The following is an 8931-nucleotide window of genomic DNA, read 5'->3' as shown; positions in this document are numbered from 1 at the left end:
GTGCGTGCGTGCGTGCGTGCGTGCGTGCGTGCGTGCGTGCGCGCGCGCGCGCGCGCCTAGTCACCAAATCTCAATCTAATTGAACACTTACGGAAGATTTTGGAGCGGCGCATGTTTTCCACCCCAATCAACAAAACACCAGATTACGCAATTCATCATGGTAGAATGGTGTGGCATCCACCCAATAGAGTTCCAGACACTTGTAGGATCCATGCCAAGGTGCATTGAAGCTGTGCTGCCGGTTTGTGGTGGCCCAACGCCCTGTTAAGACACTTTATTTGGGTGTTTCCTTTATTTGAGCAGTTACCTGTACATTTCCTTGGGGCTAAGCTCTTTACACAGCCTGGTCTCATTGATTAGACCTAACATAGTACATGTAAATCCGGGACACTCAAATGATATGTCACATTTGGTATAACATGAACGTCTAACAAGCCAAAGGTTGCGTGTTCGAATCTCATCATGGACAACATTAGCGTACGAAATACGAAATGCTCTGAGGCCAGGTTGGTTTACAACACTGAGGTAAAGGCTACATGGCACCCAAAGATGTTTAGCAAACCTTGTTTGCACAGGTGGGCAGTCTCATCTGTCTACCTGTCATGATTTGAAGGAGGGGGAGGTAGGCTGGGTAGAGGCCTGGGCCTAAAGTAGTACCAGGCCCACAACAGGTGCTCCCTCTCCCCTGGCCTGTTCAGGGCAACACCCAGGAACAAGATAATGCATCAGAAGCAACAACCTGAACTGAGGAAACAAGTAGGGCTTATGGGTCAACTGACTGGGGCAGCACTCGGCAAGTTAGTTCCATTAGGAGTTAGTTCCTGATCCTCTCTGTCATCTGATACAAAACTGAGGGTAGAGAGGTAAGTGTCTGCCTGGTGCAATCAGAACAAATAAAGTAGTCCGGTGGTCATGAAACAGGAGGAAATGTTTTTACGATGGGTGAATTGAAGAGGTAGGTAGACCAACGATCTGTAGTCCAATAGGAAATGCTCATTTTAATTTGGGAATTTCAAAACATTTTTGTGCTCTACTGAACATGACCCTTACCATAGTCACGACACCCATCTCTGACTACTTTTCTTCTCACTGACTGACTGGCTCTCCATATCCGCTTCTCATAACCTTAATGACCTGATCAACATTTCCAGGTAAACAGAGCATGGTATCAGTCTGTGTAATCAAACCAGCTCATTCAGAGTTTGATCACCCTGGGACAATCCCCGAACAGGTCTGTCCAGTCCACCAATCACCAGGCTGCTCCCTCTCCTGTCTACCAATCTGCTCTCTCTCATGTCCACCAATCATCAGCTGGCTCATTGAAACTCCCTCCACCCCACATACGGTACGCACGGATCTCTTCCTATGCCATGTACTGTTTAACTAATTGAATCAATAAACGATACCGTTTTCAACCATTTATTGGTATTCAGTATGTATTAACATGTAGTAAACGTAACAGGCCGTCTGTGCTTAGTAAGGTTAAATCAGTGTCCACATCTGTCACCAAAAGATAAGCTGTCGGTGTGACATTTTGTTATGGGACGTGCTGCAACAGGAATCTCTTGTCATGAATTGTCATTTTCCCTTCAACAACAGATAGTCTGACATTGCATCAGAGTCTATTGGTGCAGCAAGGTAAACATTGTGTAAGAGCCCTGTTAAATGTCATGCTTGACTATCCCTGACAGAGAAGACAAGATGTCTTCAAATCAGTTCACTAATGGTGGATGAATGAATAGACAACAATTGTTTCAAAAATACAGGGTTTATTGGTTAACTGCAATCAATAGTTACAAAAAGAGAAATCAGTTTCTAATATAAACTCACATAGAAATGACTGTAGTGAAAAACCATGGCTGAGAAAAATACATTCAACAGTTTTACTTTCTTTGTGTCAATAATCCTGTTTAACCTTGCTCAAAACTTTAAGGAAACATGGAACAAGGAATTAAAACAATTTCACCATCTTCCATCGTTTAATATAAAACTTTAGCTACCTGGAATGTATTCAAAAGTAGGCACTTTATAACAGTTGGGGGCCATGCAAGTGAATCAAACATCCATCAAAAATACAAATGTCTTCTCCTCAACCCATTTGGTCACTGCTATTGCTTGTAATACAAATAGTATTTTTCCTCTAAATCCTTGGTTAACTGTATTCCATAACATTCAGACATAACCTTCCTTTAAACCCTACACTCAAATCAGGATGTGATAGTGAACATGGAGATAACTCATCATTATGTGTTGTACCTCTTGGTTTTACCGCTTTAGTCATAATTATGAAAGAGAATCCTGATTGGTCTCCATATGGAACCAAGCTGGCGTGATTTAAAAGAATACAAATAGCTGAATTGATTGAACAAAGTAATAACAGTAAGGTACTGTTACGGTCATAGAAAACGTTCTAAAGAGTAAGGGAGGATAGGACAGTTCCGGGATGATAATGCAACAAGTATTTTGTCCCTAGAATTGCAGAACAATAATAGGGAAAACTGTTTGTTTTTTAAGTCTACAAATAAATAATCAAAACGCGACATTTTTTTCCTGTATTTTTTTTTGTTGCTTTTTAAATTAAGTTTTATTTTAACAAAGTGTAGTTACAAATATTGTTGCAGTCATTGTAGTACAATATATTAAACTGTGGGGGTGGGGGGGGGGGGGGGGGAAACTGACAAAACATCTTCACAATCTTTAGATTAATACCGAAGATCATAACTTAACATAAAAAGAAAATATATTCTATTGTTCATTATCCAGATAAATACAAAATTAACAAAAAAAAAACTAAATGCATATGATCACCAATAAATATGTTTCGATAAGTTAAATAAGCAGTGACAAGCACCGATGCTCGGAAAGTTTTAAAAACAAACTATAATAATAACAATTTAAAAAATGGATAAATCAAAAACCATAGAAAGAAGCAGGGAGATGTCATGACAGCTGCTCCTCAGAGCCAGAGTCTGATTCTATAGGGGAAGAGGAAAAATAAGATAGCTTAGAGATCCCATCTCAAGTTGCAGGAAGTAGAAGAACTGCACCATGGGAATGCTGGAATTCCCTGCTGCCTGCAGAACAGCATGGACGGAGGCGGGCTGGACAGAAACCAAATCGTCTTCAAGGTTTAATAACCAGTTAGACATTAAAGACGTCCTTCCTTCCCAGAAACAACCGCCAGTGACCAGCAACACTTCCTGTGTCTGTCAGTCACTTCCTGCATACAGACTCTGTCCTGCTCCGCTTTTACAGAAAATGACACTCAACAAAGAACGCTTGAGAAGAACTATGACGGGACAAGTTGACGTTGAAAGAATCGAAACCCTCAGACAGTAGTCCATCCATCCATCCAACTCTCGCACATGCTACGCACGAACCAACTGCTCCAGGCACTTTGTTTTAAAACTATTCATATCATTTCAGTTTATGTATTTTTTGTTGTTGCTCAAAGTCTATAGTAAAAACAGCTGGGGTTGATCTGAGGACAGGATGTGTTAATGAGCACCCTCCAGCTAGCTCAGCGCAGAGTAGACCAGGGAAGTGCGCTTGAGAGGTGGTAACGTCAGAGGATGGTGGTGGAAGAGTGGGGCATGTGGTGCGATGATACACTCCCCGTGCCAAAGGCCCACTAGCACTGCTAAGTGTTCAAGAACAGAAAGACAGATGGCACCTGGCAAAACAACAGTCTAACAATCTCTTCTTTTTTTCTTTTTCTCACACCATCATTCTCATTGTTCATTCATTTCCTCTCCCGTTTTGGCACTATGCCAGAAGACGGGGTAGGCTCTATGAGGGGAGTGGAGTAAACAGCAGGGAAGAGATATCTGGGGTGATTTGAAAACAAGTTCCCTTAATTAAGTCACTTTATCCTTAGATCATTCCAACTAGGAACTAAATTGATATTGTTTTGTGGAGGAAAGGGGTAGGGGAACATGGTAGAGGGGAGTGCCATTTTCCATTCATTTTCTCTTTCTGGGAGACGACAGATAACATACATGAATTAGGAGCAGTCTAGTCATCAGAGACAGAGAGGCGGCTAAAGATGGGGAGGCGTCTGTTGGCGTCCAGGCTGGGGGACTCTGACCCGCTGAGACTGCCCCCCGAGCTGCTCTGATACCCCTCCTGGTCTGACAGGGAGTCCTGTGGAGGGCTGGACGGAGACTCAAACATCTGAGTGGGGGACTCCGACATGGGCCTAAAGAAGTAGGGGGTGTTGGTCGGAGACAGGGGTGCAGGGGTGTTGGGTTCGGTCCCCGTGGGGCCGCCGGATCCCAGGCTGGGGCCAAAGAGGTTGGCCAGCTCCTGGCTGGAATATGTGAAGGGGTTGCAGCTTGGCCACTCGGGTATCTCTTCTGGGGAGAACATGGGTGTAGGGGTGAGGCTGTCCTTTCCTCTCAGACCCCCGGAGCTGGGGAACCCTGCGAAGCTGTAACTGTGCTGCAGACGGGGACGCTCCAGCTTATTGGAGGAGAGCGGGGAGAAGGAGGATCCGGGAGGGGGTCCACGGCGCTCCTCTGCGTTGTGGATGAAGTGACAGCGGGGACCGTAGGGGCAGAATCCGATGGTGTGGAAGGTGCGACACAGCTCGGTTTTGTATTTAGGGTGGCGGCTGAGAGAACGCAGCTCGTGGATGCCGTGGGCGAACTGACACTTGTCGCCGTACTTGCAGGCTCCGTTCTCCTCGAACGGGCGGCACAGCTCCGTCTTGTAGCGGCTGGAGTTGACCTGGCTCTGCTGCTGGCTCTGGCTGTTGCATCCCAGGCTGGTAGGACTAGCCGGCCCCAGGCACTTCTGTAGGAGCCTCTCGCCCGTCTCAGAGAAGGAGCGGTCTCTCATGCGGTTCTCCTTGTTGCTGCCACTGATTAATCCGGAGGTGACGGAGCAGGGGTCTGATATCTTCAGGCTGTTGAGGAACTGGTTCTGGTGGAACTTGGAGCTGGGGTTGTGGTTGGGAAGGGTGACCGAGTGGTACACAGACACCCCTCTGCCCAGCGAGGGGGTCCCCACAGCCTTCCTGTCCCTGTCCAGCAGGGCTCCGGTGGGGGTGGACATGGCATGATGGGGGGAGCTCAGTATGTTGTTGTTGTAGTTCAGCATCTTGTTGTTCTGGAAAGAGGCAAAATATTAGATCTAAAGTCAACACAAAAACAAATGTATTTATATGCAAAAATCACTAGAAAGAGTGTTTTACATTTCATAAAGGGAAGGAAAACATCTATAAAGTAATCCCTGAAAGACCATTGATGTTCGTCTCGCATTAAATCCTAAGGCGGATGCAGACCTATAGAACAGAACAGCTGGTTTGGCAAGTTGCCCTACTGAGGAATGTGTGCCTGCAAAGTAAATGGCGCAAAGGAAGGAGCGCGTGAGAGCGATCATGGTCCCGGTTACAAAGGAGCTGCTGCATCTTTTTTTTATCATTTGAAATGAAAAAGCGAAATGAAAACGTAGTGTGAAAGAACCTCAAAATGGAAGGCATAGTAGGCTAGTAACGAAGTTCTCTTCAAAAGAACACTCGCATCAGGCCTAGATATGCATGACTGGGTGATTGATGGGATAAGAAAGCATGTTTTGCCTCACACACACAAGATTCATGAATAGCTAACGTTACGTGGACCCTTTTATGCACAATAATAACTTTAAACGGAAAGTTCAGAAGTTGTTAAATTTAAAACAGTACAACAATCAATGCAATTCATACAGGATATATACATATTGCAAGTACAAAAATATCCTATATTCGACGTGCCACCAGTAAGTCTACACGTTTCAATAAATCAATGCTCAACTGAAGTCAGAATCATTAGGCTATGCGTTTCAAACTGTAGTTTCAGGCACGAGTATATTGACACTTGATTGAATGAATGCAACATCATGACAAATATAAATCGGATTCATGTACGCTCCAATTCTAGCAGATTTGAATTACGTGTTGGTCAGCGAAAAGATCCAATTGATCCAACTGCACATTACAAAATAAGTTTCGATCGCCAGGCTAACTGTTTCCATTGAATTAAAATCACCAAAAGCACTCGTGGTTAACACTTTACTTGAGCAAAAGTAGCAGGCCAGCAAGTTTCCCGTTATATCAGTCGATTTAAACCCGTCTGACTCACTCTTTTATGACGGGATATTAGCAATCAAACAAGGAAACGAAAGTTAGTCAACAAACAAAGTAAAAGTTTTTAAAAAATCACAACACGAGACATCATGCATCAGAGGCTAACACTGCTCTTGGCCCGAAAGCACATCATGGAACTCACTCCCGAGTCAAATTAGTTTGCAAGCTAAATTAGCAAACTATAGTAGTTACAGTTTCGCGTTATAGCAGTCTTATTTAAATGTTAATGGACCCCTTTAATAAATATGCATTAGAACAAAAGCGTAAACATTTGAAATTAAACCACACAAAACTAGCCTAGTGAAATGTCGAATTCCAGCACTGACTTGCCTCCATACATTGGCTAGGTTAGAGAAAAGCCGAGTAGGGGACTTTCTGTAGCTAAAGTTACCTTGTTCATTACTTCGCTGAAGTCGAATGGCGAAACCACTGCCATGGTCATCTTGGCAGCGTTGAAAATAAAATCCCAAAACAGTAAAAATGTATGTTTTTTTAATTGAAATTACACAGGATGGCAAGTTCTGTTTTGTCAACTTTTTTTGCCCTAACTACTAGTACACCCCCTCTGCCTCGCACCAGTTCCGTGCATTTCCTTTATAATCCTGTGCAGGAGGAGCTTGTAGTGACGCGTCTTTTCTTAGATCGAACTTTTTTTGTGGTGGTTGGGGGTGGGGGGGGGGACAGTTGCACCAGTTGCAAGCATCTTCTCAGGGCACATGTTGCATTGACTTTGAAACACTAATAATACTTATCTCCCAAGTTTTCAAAACAAACTGTAACGCGCTATGCTTTCCCCTCTCATCTTGTTCAGTCTGCAGAATGAAGTTGCAGCACAACGTTACATTCAATATATTGGAATCATCCACGTAGGAAAAAATGCCAACTAAACAATTTCCTATTCCAACATGCAGACTTGCACTTCCAGCAACCCTCGTGAATACATTTTCCAATGTAAGTGTTATGAGTCATGAGCCTAAACCCTTCAATCCATCAAGAAGCTTAGGCTTGTCAACGGTCGGCAAGGCCTATTGACTTTTGTTTGTTCAAAGTTGCAGGATTTCTGCATGTCAAGTTTTTGTTCAAGCAAGTTTTGTAGCCTAGTAGACACAGTGTAGCCTACTATCCCACCCCATGTTACTGTATTATAATAAACCACATACTGTACATTGTATTACTTGCCTAGGCATACTTTATTACAAGTTAGGTTGTCTAGTTTGAAGGTGTTCTAAACTTCCCCAACAACACTTTCCTCAAGCTCTTCTAGGCAGACAGTCAGAAGTTGTTTACTTTGTAACGCTCTTCCCCCCCCCCTCTCTCTCCCCCCCTCTCTCTCCCCCCTCTCTCTTTCTCTCTCTCTTTCTCTCTCTCTCTCTCTTTCTCTCTCTCTCTCTTTCTCTCTCTCTTTCTCTCTCTCTCTCTCTCTTTCTCTCTCTCTCCCCCCTTCCCTCTATCTTAATTCAAAGGGCTTTATTGGCATGGCAAACATATGTTTACATTGCCAAAGCAAGTGAAATAAACAAGGGAAATAAACAATCAAAAATGAATAGTAAACATTACACTCACAAAAGTTTTTTAAAGTGTTATATTATTGGCAATGTTTTAACAATGTGCAAATAGTTGAAGTATCTCTCTCCCTACATAGTATCCTCAGGCTCCCTTCTGCTATCATCCTATTTCACACACACAACACACACTGTCATTAATTTACTCTTAATTGTTGGCCTGTTGAACAACGGACTTTCCGGTGGATTCTGTTAAGGCAGCCAGGATTAGTTTAACCCTTACCTACCTCGCTCAACTACAGCCATACAAACACACACACACACACACACACACACACACACACACACACACACACACACACACACACACACACACACACACACACACACACACACACACACACACACACACACACACACACACACACACACACACACACACACACACACACACACACACACAGCACAGCCACATGTAATGCAGCCTACAGCCTTGGCTCAGTTTACAATGAAAACCTGCTCTGTTATTTGAAATTCACGGACTGCTCCCTGATGATTGAACAGGAAGTCTCATTGGAAGTTACAGCATGAGAAGAGGCATCCACTGTTCTACCGTCTATTCCGTGCAGTTGCAGTGTTAATAATCTATATTTGCACCATATATATAGTGTAGGGCTATAATATTGTAGCCTGGGCAAACAGTGACCATAGGAGTTGGCAAGACAGCACAAACAGATCTGGAGCCAGGCTAATAATATCTAGTAATATTGTAATCATCTCTATTCATTCCCCATCAGGTTATTTACAGATAGGTAGGCTATAGGCCTGTAACCGAATACCATAGTGATCTCACCATGTTCAGACACATAACAGGCAGCCACAATCATGTCGTGTATGTAAAAAGAACTAGGTAACCCTATATGCAAATCTATTGTAGTCCGCCCTGCCTCGACTAACCTACACACACGCACGCACGCACGCACGCACGCACGCACGCACGCACGCACGTACGCACGCACGCACGCACGCACGCACGCACGCACGCACACACACACACACACACACACACACACACACACACACACACACACACACACACACACACACCTCCTGTAATCCATGACAGAGCAAGAAAGAAAGAAAGCTGAGGGCGAAGGAGGGAGGAGAGGAGAAGAAAAGGAGCTGTTAAAAAGGTTGGAGGAGGGAATGGGGGAAGGAGGGGGGTGGGGTGTTGTGAGGGAGGGGTAGATTTATAGAGGACGTTTATTACTACACACTGGCCTGGGGGGAGAGGGGGAGGAGGAA

At 44.1% G+C, this 8931-nt stretch overlaps 1 protein-coding gene across 1 annotated transcript; it reads right to left on the bottom strand.

The window, feature by feature from the left end:
- Positions 1-1749: 1749 nt before the first annotated feature.
- zfp36l1a (zinc finger protein 36, C3H type-like 1a) lies at positions 1750-6734 on the bottom strand. The gene is made up of 2 exons (XM_071365367.1): positions 6516-6734; positions 1750-5109 (listed from the first exon to the last, which is right to left on the bottom strand). Exons 1-2 carry the CDS (start codon positions 6564-6566, stop codon positions 4015-4017), a joined length of 1146 nt encoding a protein of 381 aa, XP_071221468.1. The 5' UTR covers positions 6567-6734; the 3' UTR covers positions 1750-4014.
- Positions 6735-8931: the final 2197 nt, after the last annotated feature.

This window comes from Salvelinus alpinus, chromosome 25, assembly GCF_045679555.1.
Source record: "Salvelinus alpinus chromosome 25, SLU_Salpinus.1, whole genome shotgun sequence".
In the NCBI taxonomy this organism is placed as follows: Eukaryota; Metazoa; Chordata; class Actinopteri; order Salmoniformes; family Salmonidae; genus Salvelinus; species Salvelinus alpinus.
This window is presented reverse-complemented; position numbering and strand designations above follow the sequence as displayed.

What these genes read in the sequence shown, in the direction of transcription:
- zfp36l1a (XM_071365367.1), bottom strand. Translation starts at nt 6,566, where the DNA reads ATGACCATGGCAGTGGTTTCGCCATTCGACTTCAGCGAAGTAATGAAC. An exon ending in TCAGCGAAGTAATGAACAAG is followed by an intron (nt 5,110 to 6,515) that starts GTAACTTTAGCT and finishes GCCTCTTTCCAG; the next exon opens with AACAACAAGATGCTGAACTA.